The 23,998-nt window shown below is 41.0% G+C and overlaps 1 protein-coding gene across 5 annotated transcripts in view; it reads left to right on the forward strand.

Moving 5' to 3' along the window:
• The window catches only part of GOLGB1 (golgin B1), a 91,380-nt gene extending 67,592 nt beyond the window's left edge, over positions 1-23,788 (forward strand). For 4 of the 5 annotated variants that reach the window (XM_047791239.1, XM_047791248.1, XM_047791257.1 and 1 more), the window contains 8 exons: positions 3,913-4,091; positions 11,294-11,459; positions 11,654-11,791; positions 18,142-18,297; positions 19,312-19,409; positions 20,019-20,153; positions 22,038-22,143; positions 22,391-23,788. In XM_047791239.1, the coding sequence (XP_047647195.1) occupies positions 3,913-4,091; positions 11,294-11,459; positions 11,654-11,791; positions 18,142-18,297; positions 19,312-19,409; positions 20,019-20,153; positions 22,038-22,143; positions 22,391-22,525 (1,113 nt within the window). In that variant the 3' untranslated portion in view covers positions 22,526-23,788. Of the gene's footprint in view, positions 1-2,809; positions 2,857-3,912; positions 4,092-11,293; positions 11,460-11,653; positions 11,792-18,141; positions 18,298-19,311; positions 19,410-20,018; positions 20,154-22,037; positions 22,144-22,390 lie in introns of those variants that run through there. The other variant, XM_047791275.1, reaches the window with a different exon arrangement.
• The last annotated feature ends 210 nt before the right edge of the window (positions 23,789-23,998 follow it).

Below are 23,998 nucleotides of genomic sequence, written 5' to 3' on the forward strand. Positions count from 1 at the left end.
TATCACAATACCCTATTAGAAAGATGTACCACTAATTTTGCTCTGAGCTCTGGCAGCCATCAGAAGTAGGGAATTATAAAACTATGTGTAAGAACTGTAGTGTCCATATTTTAGGGAAAAAGAAGAAAGGAAAACTAGTTGCAACAGATAAGAATAGTTATCTGCAAGAAATCTCTTCTGTTTCCATAGAGAGGACACTATGAAGTTGTGAAACATTTTTTACTTCTCTACATAAGCATGATAATTGTTTTATAGGGTTTTAATTTAGACATCCCTTGATGTGAGTGCATAGTGAAAGAATTTTGTATAATTCACTAAAGGTACCTACCTCTGCAAGTGGCTAAAATACAGTCCCAGACACACAGCTTTCTGATATGGTCTGTTCCAAGGATAGCATTTAGAATATCTGGGCTGGGGGAATGAGTGGATTACATAAAGAGTATGTTTGCTTTAAAACTAAAGTATATCTTTATTTTAGTTTTTGTATAAAAAAATAAAACTATGCACAAATATTTAATGTCACTAAATCCTACAGTGTTTGATATGATAAATAGACAGTAGCATTCCCAACCCTGTTTTTCCTTCTGAGGCAATTTGCTTTCAACTTTTTTATTAATTTGGTGCTTTCTCAGTGTCTAAACATCGTGCTTAGTGCGTCTTGGATTTTCATCCTTTGCATTAGCCATTGACTCTTTTATGCTAACAGGGTTTAGTTCTTTTTACTTCCCCTGTTTCCACAGTATTTTCACCCATTTTCAATATACAGCCCCTACCCCATTCTCCTGACGTAATTTCATTTTAATTTTGATTAAATCGATATTCATTTTTTATGACTGCAAATGCTCTTAGACCTGAGACACGAGTTACTTTTATTTTCCTCAACATCTCTGTTTTTCCTGGAGTTAACTGTGTTTTTGTTGTTGCTCAGTTTTCTTTGTGCTTCTCAATGTAATTTAACTTCAGATTTTTTGCCATTTATCCACATTTCTCAATATATTTATTCCTATCTATTTTGTCTTAGGTAGAAAATTCTCTTGAAGTCTTTTTTAAACTCTAATAGGAATCAGTTGTCCCATAGTCCTAGAACACAATTTTCATTATAGACTATCTCCTTCCATTTCTCTCCTGAGTTAGAGCTCCTGTTTCTTGTATTCCATATTTTCCTCATCTTGGTTTTGTGCCATCATTTTGTTGGAATAAATCATTTAGTGCCTCTCTAAGAAAAGATATAGGGAGGTAAGTTTTTTGAAAATATCTTTTCATCTTATTCCTGATTGATGGTTTGGCTGACTATAGAATTCTAGGCTGAAAATAATGTATCTTCAAAATTGTGCCGACCTTGATCTGTTTCCTTTTAGCTTACATTGTGGTTCAGAAGGCTAAAGCTATTCCGATCCTTAATTCTTTGTATGTGATGTATCTTTGTCTCTGCCCTCCCTCCTCATCTTTCCTCGCTCTCTTTCTGGAAATACAGTTGGGCCTTGAACAACACGGCTTTAAAATGCATGAGTTCACTTACACATGGATTTTTTTGTCAATAGTAAATGCCACAGTAATGCACCATCAGGGATTGGTTGACTCTGTGGATGCAGAGCCACAGAGACAGAGGAACCACATATATACCAAGGGACAACTATAAAGTATACTGGGATTTTTAGTTTCACAGAGGGCTGGTGCCCCAACCCCTGCTTGTTCAAGTATCTACTCTTTATAGGATCTTAGTCCTGTATGTTCTGAGAGTTCATGATAATGTGCTTTGATGTGGGTCTATTTTCATTCATCATTCTATCTAGTCCTTTGAATGTGATAAGCCATGCTCGCCAATTTGGGGAAATTCTTTTGAATTCTATTTTACCATTTCCCTCATCCTTTTTCTCTATTTTTTTTTTTTTTTCCTGAAAATCCTGTTACTTAAATGTAGGACCTTTAGGATTGGTTCTATAATTTTTTTTTTTTTACCTTTTCTATTCTTTGTGCTATGCTCTGAGAAGATTTTCCCACTTTCATCTTATAAATTCTATTTTGAAGTTTTTTGCTATCATATTCCTGATTTCTAAAGACTTTTTTTTTGTCTTATGGATATATTTTATTAATTTATCTTTCCAAGAATAGTAGTGGTAATTTCGTTCTTTGAAAAGTTTTCATGATGGGTTTTTTTTTTCTTTTTTGTAATTTTTATTTCTGCTATAATGTTTCTAATTTGCAGTATTCTTAAACCTTTGAGTCTATGACGTTCTTTCTTCTGCTAATCTCTTCTGAATTACTTTTCTTCTAATTTCTTTTTATCCCTGCCTTAATGTTAGCTGTTCTTCAGGTGAAGGTTAATCCTTGGTTTATTCCTCACATTTGAGAGGAGGCTGAAAAGCTTGTGGGTGGTCTTGCCAACTGTGCGTTTCTTTGCAAGGTGATCTTGCTGAATTTTGTGGGTAATCCCCATTTTGATATCTTTAGGTCCTCTTGGGTTGGTCAGATTTTCTAGAGAAGATCTCATTTCTCGCATGGATGATAAAAGCCTGTGTGCCGGCACTCTGCAAGCTGAGTATAGGAAAGGCTTAAAGCATTCAGAAAGCATACACTCAATCACCCTTGTTTTAGAGCAATACCCTTACCTTCAACTGTGCCTCGCATTCCATATCCAGGACACTCTTTTAACCTTTTCTGGAAAATAAAATTCTCGTTGTTTGTAGGAGTAACAAAAAGTGTGGAACTAAGAAGGAATTTAGGGCTGTGGTTGTTTTCTTAAGCAGCTTTCACCTAGTCCTCATTTCAGCTATCACCTCCTCCCTACCCCCATCACCATCTTTTCCAGAGATACCTGATGCTGTTAATTGCTGAGCCTTTTGAAGATTCTGAAGAGTAAGTTCTATTGGTTCTTGGCTTTCCCTACTGCCAGCTCTTTAAACGTGCCTTTCCCAGATCTGTTAAGTCAGTTAACATTTATGCACCTGCTTTTCAGCTTCCAGAATTAATCTTGTTGCTGCTGACTCCTCTCTTGTTCTTCTTGTTCTTATGTTTTATGCTTATAAAATGATGCCTTTATTGTAGCTTTAGTGATGTTTCCAGAGTGGGTGAAAGAGATGTGTATGCAAGACCCCTCTCTTTGCCCAGAGGTCCTGACATTATTTCTTACTACCAAAATCTTAATGAATATTGGGGATAAAGAGTTAGAAGATATGTCTGAAATATAGACAAGCAGTTTCACTAATTAAAGGCAAGTTCATCATCATCATATCATCACTGCCACTAACTTTTATGTGTAGAGCACATTAATTTTCTTGTTGAGTTCTCATAATCTTTATGAGGGATGATATAATTATTCTCGTTTTATAAGTGAAGGAAATTAAGACTTAGAGTTTGAGTGGAACATGCATAGGATCACATACTATGTGGGTAGGGTAGCTGATTGCAAATTGAAACTGCTCTTAACACTGGGCCTGGGCATCACCTCATTCTTTATAATCAGCATCAGCTAAGCTAGAATTAAGGTTGATAACCATGTAAGAAAGTTTAGAAGCCTAGCTAAGGCACGTGGCTAAATATAAAGCCGATTTATCTTTACACTTCTTTTTCTAGGGACTTACCCACCAAGAAACCATAAGTCCTTTAAGTCTGTCCCATCTCAGAGCAGTAGATCTAGAGTCAGCTTAGGACCTCAGGGCCACGGGGCTGGGGGAGAAAGTACAGGAGTGGTCAGGCCCTGCAGCCTTAGTGACCATTCTGTGGGGAGATTCCCACCAGCCTGGTTGCGTGTATTTCACCGTTTTAGGGATTCATGCTGCCGTGATGTCAGTGGACCGTTAGGTGCTGCTTGTCTGTTGTGATGTTGACTGACTTAGCAGGGAGCTGTTGCTGACCTATAGCTGAAGGAGTGAAATGTGATGAATCACCCCTTTCCTTTCCTTTTGGTTAAAGCTGAAGGAGTTGAAGAATCTGCAGCAGCAATACTTACAGATTAACCAAGAAATCACTGAGCTGCGTCCACTGAAGTCTCAACTTCAGGAGTATCAAGATAAGACAAAAACATTTCAGATTATGCAAGAAGAGCTCAGGCAGGAAAACCTCTCTTGGCAGCATGAGCTGCATCAGCTCAGGTATGGTAATCCGTGCTTTTTAACCCTTTTGTTTAGTTTTTTTTTTTTAATTATGAAATAATTATAGATTTAAAGGAAGTTACAAAAATAGTAGAGAGCTTTCATGTACCTTCATCCAGTTTCCTCTAGTGGTAACACCTCACATCACTATAGTACAATTTCTAAACTGGGAAGTAGACGTTGGTAGACTCAAGGGTCTTGTGCAGATTTCACCAAGTATGTATATAGTTCTCTGTAACTTTATCATATGGGTAGACTCAGGTAACCACCACCACCTCAAGATACACAACTTCCTCAGCATCACAAACATGTCCCATGTGCTACTAGTTTATACACATGCTCCTCCCCTCCCTCCCCTCCCCCCATTCCTAACTTCTGGCCACCACTAATCTGTTCTCCATCTCTATAATTGCGTCATTCTGAGAATGTTTTTTTAAGTATGCAACCTTTTGAAGTGTAAGGAATAATTAGCTTTACGCATGTGTAATTTCCTTGACATCCATCATCATCATTGTGTGTATCAATACTTCATTCTTTTTATTGATGAATAATATTTCATGGCATGAGTGTACTGCTTTAGCTATTCATCTATTTAGGGACATAGTGTTGTTCCTAATTTTTAGCTGCTATTAATAAAGCTGCTCTAAACGTTTGTGCATAGGCTTTTATGTGGACAATAAATTTTAATTTCTTGGAGATAATTACCCAGAAGTGCAAATGCTAGGTTGTATGATAAGTTTATGTTTAGTTTTTTTGTTTGTTTTTGTTTTTGTCACACCCTCAGCATGTGGAAGTTCCTGGGCCAAGGATCAAACCTGTCCCACAATTGCAGCCCGCACCAGATCCTTAACCTTTTTCACCACACAGGAACTTCCATATGTTTACTTTTTTAAGCAACTGCAAAACTGTATTCCAGAATGGCCATATCATTTTATATTCCTACTAGCAACATGCAGTGATCCAGTTTCAATATCAAATGCTGCATTTTCATCAGCATTTGATATTGTAAGTATATTTTAGTTGTTAATAGGTATGCAATGCTTTTCCATTGTGGTTTTAATTTGCATAATGGCTACTAATGTTGAATTTTTTTTAATGTGCTTCTTTGACATCCATATATTCTTTTTGATGAAATATTTGTGTGTTTTGGCTATTTTCTAATTGGTTTGTTAATTTTCACTGTTGAGTTTGGAGAGTCTTTTATATATTCTAGATACAGGCTTTTTGTCAGATATGTGGCTTGCAAATATTTTCTCCCAGCTGCAGGTTATTTGTTTCATCCTTCCATTGAGAAGTTCTTTTTTACTGTGATAAAAGCAATTTATTGATTATTATTCTCTTTATTCAGATCTTGTAATTTTTATTTTTCTGTTTTCAAGTTCACTGATTTTTTTTTCCCCTTTATTACTTCCCTTCTGCTACTGAGCCCATTGTAACTTTTTATTTTGGGTATTGTATTTTTTGGCTCTAAAATTTCCATTCAGTTCTACTTAATACCTTCTATTTCTTTGCCAAGGATTTCTCTGCTTTCATCTGTTTCCAGTGTGTTAACAATTACTTGTTGAAGCATTTCGATGATGGTTACTTTAACACCCTTCTATAATCCCATATGTACATATAGTTCCAGCATCTGTGTCATCTCTGATATGGCAGTCTATTGATTTTCTTTTCTCAATCCAGTTGTGGTTTCTGTGGTTCTTAATATGATGATGATTTTCAGTTGTATCCTGAACTTTTAAAGTCTTACAAATTATAAGACTCAGTCTTATTTAAATCTTTAGTAGGCTTTCACTTGACACCAGGCCAGCAGAGGAAGGGGAGCCCTGCTACTTTACTGGTAGAGGAAAGTGAAATCCAGTGGTCTCCCTACTCACCCTTCACTGATACTCCTAGGGGAAGCTGGTGTCCTGATACTGCCAGAAAGAGGTAGAAGTCCAGGCTCCCCACCTGTTTTCCAGGGAGACTGCAGTTAGTGGGGAGCACTGCTTATTACTATTAGGTGAGAGGAGAAGTCTAAGCTACACACATGGCTTCCGTTGATACCACTGAGGGGTGTGGAGGGGGCACCTTATTATCACTGGGCAGTGGTGAAAATCCAGCCTCCCCACTCAATCTCCACTGACACTATAGAGGGGTGGTTTATCATGGTTAGTGCTCAAATTGCAAACTTCCCTCCTGGCCTCTTCTGTTACTACTGTGCAGGAACTGGGAGAAATATTTTATTTTCTTATGGGTAGTGGTGGATGTCCAGGCTCCACATGTTGTCTCTACAGGCACTGTAGTGAGGTGAGAGTGGAGGTGATCAGAGAGAGGTATACCTCTCTACCACTGGGTGGTGGTGGTGACTGTCCAGCATACACTTAGTTTCTTCTGACACCACTCAGCAGGGAGGATGAGGTGTACCTAGTTACCTGCAGGCAAGGATGAAATTAGTCTGTCCACTTAGGAGTTTGTTAATGGGAAGGTACTTTAGTCTTTTTGTGGTATTCTCCTGGAATAGGGTGATTATTGTCATTGATATTTCTGTCTTGCTCATCTGTCCCTTCCTCGTCCTTTGACAAAAGAAAGAGAACTTTTCCTGGCACGCATTGGTGTTCTAAGATCCTCCTTCACCCAGTTTGAGATATATAAAATTGAAAAAACAAAAACCAGCAAAGTCGGCACCATGTCATTCCTCAAGTCCTAGGGTCCTGAGCTTCTTCATCTTCTTCTCCATCTTTCCAAGTCATCTTATGTTTGCTTTTATATATAATTCCTTGGGTTTTTATCTATACTTAGTGGGAGGAATGGGGAGAAATGCATCTATTCCATCTTGTCTGGATCCAGAAATCTAAGCCCTTGTCTTATAAAGATGAATAGCAGTGCTAGGAGTTCCCTTCATGGCACAGTGGAAACGAATCCGACTAGGAACCATGAGGTTGCGGGTTCGATCCCTGGCTTTGCTCAGTGGGTTAAGGATCTGGTGTTGCCGTGAGCTATGGTGGTGGGTCACAGACGCGGCTGGGATCCCGCGTTGCTATGGCTCTGGCGTAGGTCAGTGGCTACAGCTCTGATTAGACCCCTAGCCTGGGAACCTCCACATGCTGCAGGAGCAGCCCTAGAAAAGAAAAAAAGACAAAAAAAAATTTAAAAAAAGATGAATAACAGTGCTATATGGTTCTATTAGAGCAGAAAAAAATTATGATAGGAATTGAAATTTTGGGTTGTTTTTTACTTCAGTGTTTCAAATAAATTTGATCGAAAGAGAAAAGGTAAAGAATAAGTATGTAGCAGTATATAAAGACAAGTCCTGTTTTTGCAGCCTCACTGTTGGGACTTTATTACTTTATGCCGCCTTAGTAAAATCAAACTCAAAGCTTCCAAAATTTAATACTAAAAGGAGAACCACCATGTTGGAAAGTGCTGCTGGTTAAGTGTCTCCTGCTTTGTCTTACTTGCTGATACAGGACAAACACAGACAAGTGAATACAGAGAATACGAGGGAGAGTCTAGATTCCCATCAAGTTACAAAGGGGCTACCATGATGACAGATATCAATGTAGTAAAATAATTATTGGAATTAATTAAATTAAAGAGCCCTAAGGGAGTTCTTTTTTAAAACATTTATTTTATTGAAGTATAGTTGATTTACAGTGTTGTATTAATTTCTGCTGTACAGCAGAGTGACTCAGTTACACATACACACACATATGTTCTTTTTCATATTCTTTTCTATTATGGTTTGTCACAAGATATTGAATGTAGTTCCCTGGGCTCTACATTAGGACCTTGTTGTTTGTCCAACCTATGTATAATAGTTTGCATCTACTAACCCCAGACTCCCAGTTCATTTTTCCCCCATTTCCCCCACCTTGGCAATCACAAGTCTGTTCTCTCTGTCTGTAAATCTGTTTCTGTTTCATAGATAGGTTCATTTGGGTCATATTTTAGAGTCCATATGTAATTGATATCATATGGTGTTTGTCTTTCATTTTCTGATTTTCTTCACTTAGTATGATAATCTCCAGGTCCATCCATGTTGCTGCAAATGACGTTATTTTGTTCATTTTTATGGGCTGAGTAATATCCCTTTGTATATATGTACCACATATTCTTTATCCGTTTGTCTGTCAGTGGACATTTAGATTGTTTCTGTGTCTTGGCTATTGTGAATGCTACTGCAGTGAACATAGGAATATGTGTATCTTTTTGATATTTTTTTGTCCAGATATATTCCCAGGAGTGGAATTCCTGGATTATCTGACAACTCTACTTTTTTAAGGAACTTATATACTTTTTTCCATAGTGGCTGCACCAATTTACATTACCACCAACAATGTAGAAGGGTTCCCTTTTCTCCACACCTTCTCCAGCATTTATTTGTAAACTTACTAATGATGGCCATTCTGACTGATGTGAGGTGATACCTCATTGTAGTTTTGATTTGCATTTCTCCAATACCTAAGAGAGCTCTCTTCATGTGTAGATACAGTAGATTTGTTCCTTCACAGATCCTAGGTGCCATGCACTTTACTAATGTGATATTTCATAATAAACCTTAAGCAGTTGATAGAGCAAAACACTTTTTAGAATTTGGACATTAAATTTTATGGGATGTCAATGATTGTTGTACACCTATAAATGTAATAAAATTCATTAAGTAATTAAAAATAATTAAAAAATAAGTCTTATGGAGTGAAATTACATCCAAAAGATGGTCATATTCAGCATCTTTAACTACATTCTTATAAGTGCAAATATATCACACTTATTCCATGGAGTTGGCAGCTTCTCCAGATATTACAAGAACACTTTTGTTTTGTTTTTTTAATCAGAAGAATTATTTCAGGGAAGGTAAACAACTGAACTTTTGCTCTCTGGGAATACAAATTTCTTCTCTTTACTCTTGGAATTGAACCTTCAGAAGAAAGATGGATTGCGCCATTTCAACCTCATCCTTTTTTCTGTCGGTGGATAGCTGCCCCAGCTTATTATTTTAGAATCTCAATTCATCATCAGGAAATCATCTTCCTCCAGATGCACGTTAATCCTGGCCATCGAAGTTAGGGCCCTCCGAAGGTGATTGGGGGCACACAGAGTGTCACCTTGATGTCCCCTGTATTAACTCCAGATCCCCTGGAACTATAAAAACATTAAGTGTCTACTTGCTAGTGTAAACCAAAGAAGGGCTGCAAAGCTCTAAATGCTTGTTTTTGTAGCCATTTGTTCCCCTTTAATCCCCTCAAAGAGCATTCTGAAAGGATATTTGCCTTATAAAGTTGATGCTTAGGAAAGAGAAAAAGAGGGAGAAAAAAATTATTTCTATTGATTTTTTTGATTGATTTTTTCTTCCCTCATTTTTTCCCTTTCCACCTTTTTCTCTCTTTACCTTCCACAACTGAGCAGTTTTGAAGAACATTTTTAAAACATTTTTATAGAAATATTATATTTTAAATGAATGAGAGTACATTATGAGACAGAAAGACATTTTACTTCACTTTTAGAAAGAAAAAGAAAATGAGGGCACAGATTTGATGCACAGACTTTAGAACCAGTTTCTTTGCGTGTGTCTTTAAGACGCCTGTCTTTTGCTCTTGAAATGCTTTGGAGAAATGAGCTTTCCAACATGAAAAAGCTGGAACATCTTGTTCAGGCTCCTATGCCCTGGGGTTGGCTTATCAGGAGATCCTGGATTTTTTTTTTTTTTTTTTTTTGAGAGCCTGGATTTATTAGGTAAATTTTCTCTTCCACTTGTAGCTACTAGTTTGCTTCATTCTCCTCTGGTTCCTGTGCTGTCTTAGTGAGGTACAGGCCTTATTATGGCTGAGTTCTCTTAAGTCATCAGATTTGTTCCATGGCCCCCTCTTCTCCATTTGAGGGATTTTCCTCACCATAACTTCTAAATCCATCTTAAAAAAAAAAAAAAAAAAAAAGGCAGCTTGAAGCTTTCTGTGAAAGATTGTAATCTTTCTTATGCATTCTCACTCCTTTTTCTCTCTCGCTTTTCACAGACAAATATCAGAGAAGTTTTTAGAAAATTCCTGTGCCTTGTGGCCTTGTAGTAAAATTATTTTAGTTTCTGAGTTTTAGCTCTACCTTTTTGGAAAAACAAACAAACAAAAAAACTTGACTGTAATCCAAGTCACCTCTTAGCAAAGCAGGGTTATTTCATAATTGGCTTATATCATTTGGGGAAAAAAGAATCTGTTTTACCTTTTAAAGAGAAAGATGAAAACGTTGGATGCAATTCAAACAAACCTTGTTTATTATTGGGAAAAATAGAGATGTGGGTACAGGTCAAAGTAAAAAGATGCTGTAGAAGTTTGGTTTTAATCCTAAGGTTTTGTTTCTTTTTTTCAAGCATAGGGTAGAGAGAAGTAGAACTAAAGATTATGACAGAGAAGCAGGTTTTACTAAGAGAAGAGTAGTTGGAGTCAAATAGAAGCCTCCCCTATTAGCCAAATTCAGGGAATAAATAAATATCAGAAGCTAATATTTATTGAGTGATTATGATGTGCCAGGCTCTGTGTTTGATGCACAACATACAATGTTTTACTTAATCCTCAAAAATTAAGGAAGGATTAACCCTTAATTAATCCTTAGATTATTTATTCTCATTTTATCAACAAGGCTCAGAGAGATTAAGTAACTTTTACTCAGGATTCCATGCCTAGTGTATGGTAGAACCAGCATTTGAACCCAGTCCTTCAGACTCTGCAGTTGCATTTTCATAACTGTGACGTTGTGCTGCACCATGGCACCAGGTTTCCCTTCGCTTACATAGTAAATTTTATTTAGCCTGGTGTTCAGTACCTCACAGGAGCTGACTTCTTTCCTCTCCATCCTCATTTCCTGCTCTATCCACTCTACACACTCTCTACTGCAACAGTGCCCAAACTCTGTAGATTCATTCTTGTGCCTTTTGTTCTGTTTGTTCCCTGAGCTTGGAATGCTTTTCCCATTATGGAAACCTGAGTCATTGTTCAGAATTCAGACCAAGTGCCTGCTTTTCCATGAAATCTTCCCCCGTCCCACCAGTTGCAATTCTTTTTATAAGTTCTGCTTTAACGTCTGCACAGTTCTGTTTTTAATATAAATTTCACTCTGGTTGTGTATGTTCTTGGCTACATCTCTACAGCCCATAATACTGCTTTGAATATGCACTTGTTCTTTGTCTCGCAAGTATATTTTTTCCTATCACTGTCTCATTTTTTTTTTTCTAGGATGGAGAAGAGTTCTTGGGAAATGCATGAGAGGAGAATGAAGGAGCAGTACCTTATGGCTATTGCAGATAAAGATCAGCAGCTCAGCCATCTGCAGAATCTTATGAGGGAACTGAGATCTTCTTCGTCCCAGACCGAGACCCTCAAAGTGCAATACCAAAGACAAGTAAGTTCAAGGCTGATTGCTACTCAGAGCTAACTACCACCCAGGAGTATTGGCTTCCTGCAAGCTAAGTGCCCATCTACCACTCTTAGGCAACCCATCTTATGACTTCTGGGAGGTGGGCAGAGTTTCTGGAGGGAAGGATTTAGGTTCACCAATGTTAGAAGAGAATTTCATCAGTGTTTGTATCCTGGCAGGTATCCCCAGAGACATCCACTTCCCTAGATGGATCACAAAACCTAGTGTATGAGACAGAACGTCTTAGGACTCAGCTCAATGACAGCTTAAAGGAAATTCACCAGAAGGAGTTGAGAATTCAGCAACTCAACAGCAAGGTAAGTGTTTTCCTGCTAGTCCGGAATTCAGTTTCTTGTCTATGACCAGAAGCAAGAAGGTAAGTTGAAGCTGGTGAAGTCTAGACTCTAGCTATATTAGGGGACAGTTGTACCCTTCTCAGAGCCTGGGCTGCTCACTCCAAAGCACTTTTCCTTGCCCTTGGAGAGCCCTTGGGAATGATTTGAAGAAATCCATTCAATAAGAATTAAAAAGCCAATTCCTTTAGGAAGCCTTCCTCCCCAGCATTGTCTCCCCACCTGTATCGCTTGTTAGTAATTTTGACATAACACCCCACAAATCCTCCAGCAAGCCCCTCTGTGTGTCCCAGTAGTGTGTAAAGGGAGGAGTTTCAGGAAGGAGCAAGGAGGCTTTTCCTCTGCGATTAAATAGCAGGGAGAGAGGGGAGACGTCCACCTGCTCTTCATGACACTCCATTTATAGGCTTCCTCATTGCGTGTCTAATGTTCTGGAACTAAAGCCAGCTTGCTTTTTCCCCAAACCGCAGCCTTGCCACTCCAGATGCTCTAAGGAACCATGCTGGAGTAAATAGACCTCTTTCTAGAGGGAAGAGCTGCTTTGCCATCTGGTCCCTAGAGCAAAAGCCAAGACAAGACAAAAGAAAATGATTCTTGGAGTTCCCGTCGTGGCGCAGTGGTTAATGAATGCGACTAGGAACCATGAGGTTGTGGGTTCGATCCCTGGTCTTGCTCAGCGGGTTAAGGATCCGGCATTGCTGTGAGCTGTAGTGTAGGTCACAGACGCTGCTCAGATCCCGGGTTGCTGTGGCTCTGGTGTAGGCTGGTGGCTACAGTTCCAATTCGACCCCTAGCCTGGGAACCTCCATATGCCGTGGGAGCAGCCCTAGAAAAGGCAAAAAGACCAAAAAAAAAGAAAAAAGAAAATGATTCTTGGTTCCTTCTCGCCACTGTCTTTTCTCCTCATCCATTCTCAGGCTTCTCTTCCTCCTTTACCTGCTTCCCCTCCCCCATCCTCCTATGAATCATTATACTCCCGTTGCTCCCTGACTGGTCAAAGTATTCTCCAGTGGCACCTATCCTCTTCCGAGGAACCCAGCTAGGTAGTTTATGTTAGCACTGGAAGGGATTTAGTTGATCATTTGGACTCTGGAATCTAAATATTGGCTTCAAAGGGGGTTGTAAATGTCCAAAAATTATATGCAAAATGGGATGTGGGTAAGTTTCTCATCACAAGAACTCAGGCTTTCACCAGATCTAAAACTGGTAAAGATCAGTAGGCTGCATCACAGATGAAGAAACTAAGGCCCAGAGGTATTAAGTAATTTGCCTAAGTGCTGGGAGGAGGTCAGTCTGAGATAAATATGATAATGTACATGGAAAAGCACAGTGCCTGGTTTATATAGAAGTCACTTCTTAAATGTTGTTAAATATGGAGTTCCCACTGTGGCTCAGCTGTAATGAGCCTGACTAGTATCCATTAAGATGCAGCTTCGATCCCTGGCCTTGGTCAGTGGGTTAAGATCTGGCATTGCCATGAGCTGTGGTGTGAGTTGCAGATGTGGCTTGGATCTGGTGTTGCTGTGGCTGTGATGTAGGCTGGCAGTTGTAGCTTCAATTCAACACCTAGCCTGGGAACTTGCATAAACATGGGTGCAACCATAATAAAAAACAGTAGTAATAAATGTCATTAAATTCAACTCATTGACATTGAAGTATCAGTGACTGAACACTATTAATTTTGGCAAAGAAATTGGCATTTTTTAAAGTAGTTTTGTTGATCAAAATGAATCAGTTAAGGAGTTCCTGTTGTGGCTCAGTGTAAGCCAACTAGTGTCCATGAGGAGGCGGGTTCCATCCCTGACCCTGCTCAGTGGGTTAAGGATTTGGCATTGCCATAAACTGCAATGCAGGTCACAGATGGGGCCCGGATCTGGCATTGCTGTGGTGTAGGCTGGCAGCTGCAGCTCCAATTCAATCCCTATGCCTCGGGTGCAGCCCTAAGAAAAAAAAAAAAAAGAGAGAGGGAAAAAAAGGATCAGTTGCATTGCAGACCCTTTGTTGGGGAAGTTGTCTGGGAGTTTTTGGGCACAAGGGGGGTGGAGGGTGCAAGGGCTTCAGAGCAGATCCTACCCAGTTCCACTTCCAGCCTAGTCCGTTGTTGACAGAAACTTTTTCCCTTCATAGCTCTGTAACACCCCTTCTTTCTATAAACTAGATCCCATCTCAACCTTATTATACCTGCTTTCCTGAACATTACACTGTGACTCACTTTGGGCACTTGTCTTTCTAGGATGTTGCAATTCAGGGCTATTAGTAGATGATGAGGTTATTTAGTAGGTGGCATCTGGAAAGCCTTTAATGTAAATATTTTAGTGAAATAAAACACAGAAAACCACACAAGTCATAAATAGAACATGGCATGTTTTCACAAAGTGAAGACACCATTGTGTAAGTGAAGAGAGATTTTAACACCCATGTCATGAATCAAAATATACCAGAACCCTGTAAGCCCCTGTGTTCTGTCCTATTCGCTGCCACCCCCTTGGAACTGCGTGTCAGGGGATAATAGCTTCCCTTTTGTGTTGCCGCATTTATTTTGTGAGATTCATCCATGTTGTTTGTCTAGCTTGAATTTTCTGTATTGATGCTGAATAGTGTTACATCGTAGGCATACAATAATTTCTCTGTTCTGTTGTTAAAGGACTTCCAGAGTTTTCCAGTTTTGAGCTATTACAAATAGTGCAAATAGTGTTTATAATAAAACAGATTAGAAATGTGTCCAATGTAATATATAATAAGGTGTATATCTTCTTTTGAGAAACTCATTTCAGTTACATATATTTATGTACTTGGTTCTAGGTCATTATCAAGGTTATGATTTCTTTAACAGCTTTATTGAGATATACTTCACATACCATTTAAGCAAAGCATGAGGAATATGCTTCAGGTCACTGTTATTCTGGGTGAGAAAGAGTTCTTCCTTTAGATATCCGCTATAAGGAGGCATCTTCATCCCCAGGGTCATTCCTTTCTTCATTCATTCATCAAGCAAATAACTATCATCTGCCTTCCATGAACCTGACCATATGCTAGGTATTGAGGCTACACAGTGGCCTTTCATGGAGCTAGTAGTTTGGTGATATTAGAGCCTCATGCGAAGTGGGTCCCAGTTAACTAGGAGAATTGCTTCTTGGGCCTTTTTTGTAGCAGATGGGCTGTCAGAGTAGAATGTCTTCTTTCCAAGCCACTGCCCTAATTCTTTCCGTGGATGCTTAGACTTTATGTATATTTCTACTAGTATGGTTGGATATTTGTATGTAATGCAAACTTAAAACATAAAACATAAAAATATGACAGGAATGCTTATTGGTATCATGTAGTCGCCATGATTCCTTCCTATTTTGTTTTACAAATATAGCTATGAGGGAATACACTAGCTTATGAGTTAGAGCAGAGATGAGCAAACTTTTTCTTCAAGAGTCGTAACCATTTTGGGTTTGTAGGCCATAACCATTTCTATGACAGCTACTCGGTGCTGCAGTTGTAGCACAGAAGCAACCACAGCTGAGACATAAATCGGTGGTTGGGTTCTAATAAAAACTTATTTACCAAAAACAGGCAGTATGCCCTGGATCATAGCTTGCCAACCCCTAAACTGCTGGGATCTCTGTCTATTCTAGACAGAACCATGTAGACATTACAAAAGGTGGTTTATATGAGTGTGGTTTAAAAGCAAGTAGACTTCCCTAGTTATGGGAGTTTTTGCTTCCGATGATTTTTACTGGTCTACCTTTTTTTTTTCCCTGTAGATCTTCCAAGGAAAAAAGTGTTAGAATTTTTCAATACTGAAGGATGTGTGTGTGTGCGTGTGTGTGTGTGTGTGTGTGTGGTGTGTGTGTGTGTGTGTAGGGGGTGCTTTTTTGTCTCTTTGTGTCTTTTGGTGTGGTTTCAGCTGTTCATTATGACCAGTACAGTTGGCGTTCTTCTGTGTAAGGAGAGGACCATATTACTTCCTGTCCCAGAACCCAGTAGTTGTTGTTGTCTCAGCTAGCTCTCTTTCAGTTGTTTCCCTTTCTTTTTCTTTCTTTCTTTCTTTCTTTCCTTCTTTCTTTTTTCTTTCTTTCTTTCTTTCTTTCTTTCTTTCTTCTTTCTTTCTTTCTTTCTTTCTATCTTTCTTTCTAGTTTCTTTCTGTCTATCTCTCTTTCTCTCTTTCTCTCTTCTCTCTCTTCTTCTCTTCTCTGTCGGGTCTATCTCTCTCTCTTTCTCCCTATCTCTCTTCTTTTTTGTCTGCTCCAAAGCATATGGATTTCCCAGGCCAGGGGATCAGATCAGAGCTGCAGTTTCCTTCCCTGTCTCCTACACTTTTCTTTCTCCCTTTCTTTCTTTCCTTCCTTCTTTCCTTTCTCTCTTTCTTTCTTCTTTTTTGGCTGTTCCAAAGCATGTGGAGTTCCCAGGCCAGGGGATCAGATCAGAGCCACAGTTTTGACCTATGCTGCAGCTATGGCAGCACCAGGTTCTTTAACCCACTGTGCTGAGCCAGGGATTGAACCTGCATTCTTGACACTGCAGAGACACCGTTAATCCCCTTGTGCTGCAAGTGAGAACTCCAGTATTGCTTCTTAAACATTTATATCTCTTCCCTTACTAATTGCTCCCACCCCTGAAAAAAACCCATAACCTGTTTAAGTCCCCTTGCTGAACTCTCAGATGGGATACCATCAAGTAGCAGATAGATCTCTAGACTTGGAACCAAGAACCATACTTGAGAATGGTTAGGATCTGCCATCTTTTAGCCGCATGACGTTGAGCAAGTCACCACTCACCTTTTTTTTTGGTTTGTCATTTGTAAGTAAAGAGAGTACTCCTTCCTCTCTCTCTCTCAAATAAGATGATACTTTTGACAGGGCTTTGAAAACTGAAAATTAATCTTTAGAGATAAGGTTATTTGCTGTGTTTTTCATTCTGGCTATGCAAATATTTTTTGTTATACCAAATGGATTTCTTGTTCTGATTTTCTCTGTGCATCAAATGGCCTTCCCAGTCAGAGTATCTCTAAAAAACTACTTATCCTTTCTTCTCTAAACATCGATTCAACTTTTTTACACAAACATTAACCCAGAATACTTACAAAAAAAGAATACTTATAGTAGAAAATTGACAAAACACTGTAAACCAGCTATAATGGAAAAAAATCAAAATCATTAAAAAAGAAAAAAAAAAGATTGTACATGCAGCTAGGTACACCAATTTCCTTTCATGTAATGTACCTAGTCCTACAAGCGTACTTCAGAGAGACATTTCCGTGGTTGTTAATGGAGCAGGATGTTCATCATAACTAAAACTTAAAATTTGACAACCTGCAAGAGAGGAATTAGGATTATAGTTCCAGTGGAACCTAATTCCAACTGTTGGGTAGAAGTTAAAATGGGTAAAGTTTTCATTTGATATCAAAAAAGAGTTTTCTGTGTTTGACATGGTGAAATATGGCTCGCTCTGCTTTGTCAGCTAGACTGACACTGGACACATTCAAGGGAAGAGACGGAACAACTACCTGTCACTCATGTAGTAGAGGAAAGCCCCTCTTTGAGTGACCGAAATATTTCCCCACATGAGAGCTGATGCTCCCAGTACAGTTTCTTACATACACAGGCAGGTAAGAATTTATTCCATTTCTTCCTCTTACCACATTATCATTCATATGCTCTTGGTAACTTGTAACTCTCTGCAGCATTGAAGAATCTTCCCAGGAATATTACTGTACAAATTTTTAGGTGATAGCTCTGTCTCCAGCTATGTTGAACTCTGAGGACTAGAGTCATTTATTAGTCAACTCAACTTGGACCCAAGCTATTGCATTTTTCCTCTTACAGACCTAGGTTAGCCTATCCTGTTAGATTGCTTGTGAGTTTCTGCCTCCTGGTTTTTTAGTTAATGTACTAGTCACCATAAATAAAGTTTCCTAATACTCCCTCAGAATTGTTTTCCTTTCTCAGTTGAAGAAGTCGTGAGTTTTCTCACTTAGGAGAAACATTCAGTGCTGCTGTTGCTTTTATTGAAATAAAAATCGTGCATAAAGGAGTTCTGTCTGTGGCACAGTGGGTTAAGAATCTGACTTCAGCGGCTCACGTTGCTTCGGAGGCATGGGTTCAACCCCTGGCCCGGCACCATGAGTTAAAGGATCTGGCACAGGTTGAAGCTACAGCTTGGATTCAGTCCCTGGCCTGGGAACTTCCATATGCTGTGGTGTGGCCATTTAGAAAAAATCTTGCATAGAACAATTAGATCCTTTTAAATTCAGGGCAGTTTGCCTATCCACTGCTTATTGTGAAACAGTCCTGTGAGCTGGTGCTTATCCTCTCTCCTATTTCAGTTCTCTCAACTGCTGGAGGAGAAAAATACCCTTTCCATTCAGCTCTGTGACACCAGTCAGAGTCTCCGTGAGAACCAACAGCACTATAGCAACCTTTTCAATCACTGTGCACTCCTGGAGAAGCAGGTTCAAGAGCTGCAGGCGGTGAATGAGAAGGTGAGAGGCTGGGAAAGTGTTAGGAAACTGAGTGCAGATGATGAAGCGTAAAGAGCAGCATCGGCGATGTTGATGTCATCAAGCTGAGGATTAGTTAGATGTGATGGGAGAAGGTGAAAGAGGAGAGGAAAGAAGGAAGTCCAGGAAAAGCTAATGAGTTAAGATTTTACAAGAAAAAAGATTGGTGAGGTGGTGGGAGAGAAATCAAAATGTGAGTGGGGGAGTTCCCGTCATGGTACAGCGGAAACAAATCTGACTAGTATTCATGAGGATGTGGGTTCCATCCCTGGCCTTGCTTAGTGGGTTAAGGATCTGGCGTTGCTGTGAAATGTGGTGTATGTAGGTCACAGATGCGGCTCGGATCCCAGGGTGCTGTGGCTGTGGTGTAGGCCAGCAGCTGTAGCTCCGATTCAACCCCTAGCCTGGGAACTTCCATATGCCGCAGGTGTGGCCCTAAAAAAGGAAAAAAAAAAAAGTGAGTGGGAAACAGGTATGATGGAGGCTTTTGGAAGGCTTTTTGCTCCAAGCAATAAGAAAGCTGTAGGAAGATTTGGATCTGAGGAACAGAATAGACAGAGCTGTTACAGCAGTGGAGAGGAGAGGCTGTTGAAGTTGGAGGAGACTGAGAATTAGTGTGGAGGTGACTTGGACCTGAGAGGACAGGGAGGGGTTGGGAGGAGCCCTCTTGAATAAGGGAGGGACCAGAGTAGCTTCCAGAAAGTACCTGAGCCTCCCCTAGAAGCAAGCAGATTTCATTGAAGAGCCTTTAACTTTTGAAGAGGAGAGATTCAAGAATGAAGATCTGGAGGAAAATCCCATAGTTTTATATAAGAGATTAAGCTATTAAAGTAGAAGATTTTCACTTCTAAATCTGTACTTGGAGAGAATGTGAAAATGGAATTATTCCTCTCCAAGATTTTTTATTCTTTCTGATGCCTATGCAAGTTCTCATTTTGACTGAGCAGTTTCTTAGGTGCTTTCATCACTGAATTACTAAACATATTCTTCTTCTAGGGGCCACCAAATATAGATGTTGCTCCAGGAGCTCCCCAGGAAAAGAATGGAGCTCACAGGAAGGGTGATGCTGAGGAACTGAGGGAGCCACAGATAAGGTGGGAGAGCAGCTCTCAGCCCCAGAGCATGTGTTCTATGTGCAGAAATTGGGTGGCTATCTAGTTAGATTGGGAGTCCCTTGAGTGGATTTAATATGTCTTCTTCTCTTACTGGCCACACAGTTAATGTGAGGATTAAAAACTAATGATTATAGGAGTTCCCTGGTGGCCTGGTAGTTAAAGACTCAGCCTTGTCACTGCTGTGGCTCAGATCACTGCTGTGGCATGAGTCCAACCCCTCGCCCTGGAACTTCCAGATGCCGTAAGCACGGCCAAAAAAAAAAAAAAGTAAAAATTGTAATAACAAATTGCATAGAAAACATAACAAATCGAATGTGAAAATGTGTAAAGCAAAAACCCACATACACACACACCTTACTAAATTACAATAGTCAAATGAAAGATATTCAGGTGACCCCTAAAGTCTCTTAAGGCATTGTATGAAACTTTATTTAATCTCTTGACAGGTGTGCTTTTAAAATATTCCTTGTGTTTTTACAAGCTTCTATAAATTGTCCTGCTGTATAAACTTATGTGGAGTTTGAAACCCTCGTTTCAGCAGCTGTGTTTGGCATCTAGTGATGCTGTTTTTCTCCTTTTATCCTGAAGCTTTTCTGAAGCCCAGCAGCAGCTGTGCAACACTAAACAGGAGATGAATGAATTGAGGAAGCTGCTGGAAGACGAACGAGAACAAAGAGTGGCTGCTGAGACTGCCCTGTCCGCGGCTGAGGAGCAGATCAGGCGGTAAAGGGCTGAGGGACACAGCTGCTGATTATACGTGTGTGCATTTCAGTGGCCAGATGTGGGTATAATCAGGCTGTAGTTCTCATCCTGAGATGGGTGCTGCAGTGAGGGTAGAATCAAGATAAGCCACTTAATCCAAGCTCAGGCCCTGCACAATTTCCTCTTTGGCCCTGACGCAAAGTGGAAATTGAAGCAGCTAGTCAGGTGCTGCCTACTCAGCCCAGCACTGCCGTTGTCCTGTTCACACCTTCACACCTCACATGCCTTCTGCAGTACCTGTGGAACTCCATGGACTTGCCATTTAAAAGCTGCTCACTGGTAGTTACAAACCTCCTTCCTCAGTCTGGCCTACAAGGCGACAGACTGACTTGCGTGCTACCAGATCATGCTGTTTTGCATCAAGGCTCTGAAAAGTTTATCGTGTGGAAGAACAGATACAGAAGGGGTCCTCTGCCACCAGTCTGGCTCTCAAGAGGAAAACGGGCAGGATGGAGCTAGGCTGGGCATGTTCAGTTTCTCTTTTTCAGGCCTCACAAATCAGGTTAAAGTATTCCTTCCCCGCTAGAGAAAAATGTGTGTGCCCCGCAAAGAGAGTTCAGTTAGACTAAGGGCTATCCTTTCATCTGGAGGAAACATCAGGAGTAGAGAGTGCCGTCTTCCCTCCAGGCAAATGCCTGATCAGACATGTGCTATGTTATTTGCAGCCCGTTGATACTGTTCTTGTTTTTGTGAGAAACCGTTGAGTGGATAAAGACAACTTCTTCATTAAATGGAGGAGTTCCAGTATTAAATAGACAAATCACAAAAAAATGAATTAGAAAGCAGGAGGGGCATCCAGTTCAGCCTAATTCTAAGACCCCCATTTTTTTGGATGCTTTTCCCTAGCAGCCTTTATTTCATTTTAGGGTCACACCTGAAGCATGTGGAAGTTCCTGGGCTAGGGGTCAAATCAGAGCTGCAGCTGGCAGCCTACACCACAGCCACATGAACACCAGATCTGAACCACATCCGTGACCTACGCCACAGCTTGTGGCGATGTCGGATCCTTTACCCACTGAGAGAGGCCAGGGATGGAATGCACATCCTCACGGAGACTATGTCAGGCTCTTAACCCACTGAGTCACAATGGGAACTCCCTGCTAGCCTTTAATAAATGAAAAAAGTTGGAGTTCCCGTCGTGGCGCAGTGGTTAACGAATCCGACTAGGAACCATGAGGTTGCGGGTTCGGTCCTTGCCCTTGCTCAGTGGGTTAACGATCCGGCATTGCCGTGAGCTGTGGTGTAGGTTGCAGACGCAGCTCGGATCACGCGTTGCTGTGGCTCTCGCGTAGGCCGGTGGCTACAGCTCCGATTAGACCCCTAGCCTGGGAACCTCCATATGCTGCAGAAGCGGCCCAAAGAAATAGCAAAAAGACCAAAAAATAAATAAATAAATAAATAAAAAATAAATGAAAAAAGTTAATGAGTTTCTCTGAGTCAGGTGTAGAGTAGTGGAAAAAAAAGAGCATGAGGTTTACTCTAAACACACCTGGGTTCTGAGTTCTGGCTCTGCCTCTTACTGGCTGTGCCACTGTGGACTAGTACTTTTGTCTTTAAGCCTTACTTTGAAGATAGTACCACTAACCTCAAACCTGAGGATTAAATGTATGTAAAGCATCTGATCCAGCCTCTGATACATTAGACAGTCGGTTCCTGGTAGTTACTACCACCTCTCCTGCTGCTGAAAGAAACCTGCCTGCGTGGGGGGGCGGGGGAGGGGGACTGCTGTGGGAGCGGCTCTGGTGCATGTCCCTTAGGCTACATCGCATGGCGAGATGGCCAGGGCAGCTTCACCTGGTCGATTCCCCGTGCTGTATTATTAATGCCTCTTTTTTCTCAATGCAGGTTGGAGCACGGTGAATGGGACTCTGCCCGGTCTCCTATCATTGGCTCCTGTGGCTCTCAGGAGCAGGCACTGTTAATAGATCTTACAGGCAACAGTTGCCGAAGGGTAAGAAGGGAGAAAGATAAAGAGAGGGTACTGCACTACCAGATAGCTGGCTGTGTTGCAGGCAGGGGGTCACAGAGAAGGAATGGGGGCCTGAGCTGGGAAGGTTGGAGGAAACTAGTGGAATTTGCCAAGTTACTGGCCCTGAGGCGCATTCTCTCAGGACACCTCTTTTCTACAGGGGTTGGAGAAGAGAAGGGGGCAGGTCCCTATAGAGTAAAACTCTCTGACTTTCAGATTTGCCTTTCAGACCCGGAGTGGTGCTGGATGGAAGCGGGTTCTGCGTTCGCTCTGTCATTCCCGGACCCGGGTGCCACTGCTGGCAGCCATTTACTTTCTGATGGTTCATGTCCTCCTGGTTCTCTGTTTCACGGGCCATCTATAAACTTAGTTCTCACCTTTTGGACCACTCCTCTCAGAACTTGGAATTCCTTCACCTCTAACATCAAAACCATCAATTCCAGTGGAACAGTCTTCCCGCTTACAGGTCCTCTCTCCCACTCTCCACAGAAAGTGCCTGCAGAAACAGAGGTGGATATGAGCACAGGTCAGAGCTGCAGGGACCAGCGAGTCTACTTTCTCGTACTGCCCAGGGCCTGACACTTCTGCATCATCTGAAGAGGCCCCACAGTTGGTTTGGAGCCTAGTCTTTGTTCAGATTTTGCAGGGCCCTGATCTTTTATGGTCCTGTAAGGGATGCTGAGGAATGTCTCAGCCAGGAGCATGGTTCCGACAAACCTCATAATCCAAAGTCCAGTATCGTTTTGATTGATACTTTCTTTGCCTCATGTACCTTATATTTTCTCCCACTTCAGAGGGAAGGTGGACCTGCCATGAGCAATGGCAGGGGGCAATGTTCTGGGGAGCATCGTCTCGTAGGATATCTAATTAGGTTTCTTGCAAAATAGGGTGGGAGTGGAAGAATTCCCCCGGAGAATGTAACTGTTGGATCACAGGGGAGGACAGCCTGTCCTTCCCTTGGCTGTTCAGACATAACTGGAGTGAGGTTCGTGGCCCTGGATTATAAGGGGAGGGTCCCATTGCTTATCCCTTGATCACATGTGTACCGAGGTATTGAGTGGCCTGTGTCTTTCCTTTCACTGAATGACAGGAGGCACTGGCTAGGGATAGTGGGATACAATTCTTGTCATTCCTGGATGAGCCTCAAATGTGGGCCGGAAGCCACTACACTAGGACCTAGTCGTAGGCGAGTTGCTGACTCCCAGCCAGGAAGGTCTCCCTGGTCTGACAGCCGCTCCTAGCCTCTTGAAGTACAAAGCTGCTTTGCTGTTGGTGACAGTTATTCCAGTTTCTTGGTGCATGTAGTCACCTGCCCTCTTTGGTAACAGCTGAGGAAAACAGAGACTATAGAGAAGACAAAAATATTTAAATCCAAGCCTGAGAATGACAGCTGGGTTTGAATTCCTTGTGTGCCTATGCCCCTCCCCCACCCTTAACCTGCTGGTTATTTTCTCATTTTGCACATGATGTGTTCCCTGCCTGCTCTCACCACCCAAAGAGGAGAGAAAACTGGTGGATGGACTGATCTGCTCTAATCCTTTGTTCTGTGGTGGCCAAATATTGGTCACAGCAACCCAGGAACTTTCCTGAACAACTGTAAAATAATAAAATTATTTTCAGAATGAAATATTGTGGTGGCGTGTGCATGTATATATTCATGGGTGCTTACATATATGCATGCTGAGGGGAGGAAGGTGCATAGAGGAGGGAGGGTGGGGTAGCCAGGAATGGATATAGGAGTAGAAAGCTCTCTGCATATTCATGCCTCTTCCTCACTGGCCAACATCTGGTGTCCTTCTAGCCTTAGTCACTAGACCTCTGTGTGATGAAGCAAGAG

The sequence above is a fragment of the Phacochoerus africanus genome, chromosome 1 (assembly GCF_016906955.1).
Source record: "Phacochoerus africanus isolate WHEZ1 chromosome 1, ROS_Pafr_v1, whole genome shotgun sequence".
In the NCBI taxonomy this organism is placed as follows: domain Eukaryota; kingdom Metazoa; phylum Chordata; class Mammalia; order Artiodactyla; family Suidae; genus Phacochoerus; species Phacochoerus africanus.